Here is a 1352-nt window from a genome sequence, read left to right as displayed (position 1 = left end):
TCTTCATCTATGAGGTGTTTCATCAATTTTAGGTTCTATCAATTTTATAACAACTATCTTCAACATGCGTGGACCTAGAATGACTGTGCATATAATATATTATATATATATATATATTATATAAACAAAATCAATAAATGCCATGTAGGTTGAATTTAAACATGGATGCTTGTGGTGTCATATATCACAAATTGACCTATCTTACCATTTTTTAAAATTTAATTATTACTTTCTAAGTGATATACACGAAAACGAGTAGAGATATGCACTCGACTAACCAAAAAATACCTTGCCGATACATGCGTGAAGGCGTGAGCAAAATACTCAGTCGAACAGGACTCGAGTAAGAACTTTATTCATGAAGGCTACAACATAGAAGATACTGACACATATCTTGCATGCACCGTAGCTACGAGCTCAACTAGGTATGGGCTTCCACAACGTCTATAGCTCATCATCTTCAGAAACTACAAACTTCATCCCGGCCAGTCTCGGTACATGGCAGCTTTATTTATCTATGGGAGAGTAAACTAAGTAGACTGCATGCGTTCATGTCGTCGTCATGAGCGAGTTTATTGAAGGCAGCAAGCTAGCTCGCTCGATGGATCTGCGTGCATGCCGAGAAGCATGCATGCCCGGCATGCAGCATCTACTGATCAAGCTCTGCGACTGACTTGATGACCCCATCGAAAGAGAGAGTGCGGTTGTTGGGGAGGATGGCGGCCATGTCGGCGGCGGCGCCGGAGCCGTAGCAGCCGCCGCTCTGGCAGCCGGAGCCGCAGTAGTTGCCGCCGAGGCCGCAGTAGCCGCCGGAGCTGCAACAGAAGTCGTTGGGGCACTTGGCGCCGCCGGCCTGCCTGCCGCAGCGCTTCTCCGGGCAGCAGGCGCCGCTCTGGCACCCCGTCCCGCAGAACTCGCTGCCGAGGCCGCAGTACCCCCACTGGCTGCAGCACAGGTTGTTGGGGCAGAGCTTGCCGCCGGCGTTGGGGCCGCACTTGATGTCGGCGCGGCAGGGCCCGTTCTGGCAGCCGCTGCCGCAGTACTCGGAGCCGAAGCCGCAGTACCCGTACTGGCTGCAGCACTGGTTGTTGGGGCACGTCGCGCCGCCGCCCTGGCTGCCGCACCGCTGGCTCTTGCAGCACGCGCCGCTCTGGCACCCCGTCCCGCAGTAGTCGCTGCCGAGGCCGCAGTACCCCCACTGGCTGCAGCACAGGTTACTCGGGCAGATCATGCCGTCGTTCTGCTTGCCGCAGGTCTGCGCGTGCGCCGTCGTCACGGCGGCGGCGAAGGCGACGGCGGCGACCACCGCCACCACACCGGCGGCCTTGTTCATCGTCATCTTCTTCTTCGTC

General features: G+C 54.8%; 1 protein-coding gene across 1 annotated transcript; it reads right to left on the bottom strand.

Annotated features, from left to right (window-relative positions):
* Positions 1-649: 649 nt before the first annotated feature.
* LOC121054151 (lectin-like) lies at positions 650-1352 on the bottom strand. Its single transcript, XM_040523024.1, has one exon. It carries the CDS (start codon positions 1337-1339, stop codon positions 650-652), a length of 690 nt encoding a protein of 229 aa, XP_040378958.1. The 5' UTR covers positions 1340-1352.

This window comes from Oryza brachyantha, chromosome 4 (assembly GCF_000231095.2).
Source record: "Oryza brachyantha chromosome 4, ObraRS2, whole genome shotgun sequence".
NCBI classification, from domain to species: Eukaryota; Viridiplantae; Streptophyta; class Magnoliopsida; order Poales; family Poaceae; genus Oryza; species Oryza brachyantha.
The sequence above is the reverse complement of the archived record's forward strand: the minus strand, read 5'-3'. Positions and strand labels throughout refer to the sequence as shown.

What these genes read in the sequence shown, in the direction of transcription:
- LOC121054151 (XM_040523024.1), bottom strand. Translation starts at nt 1,339, where the DNA reads ATGACGATGAACAAGGCCGCCGGTGTGGTGGCGGTGGTCGCCGCCGTC.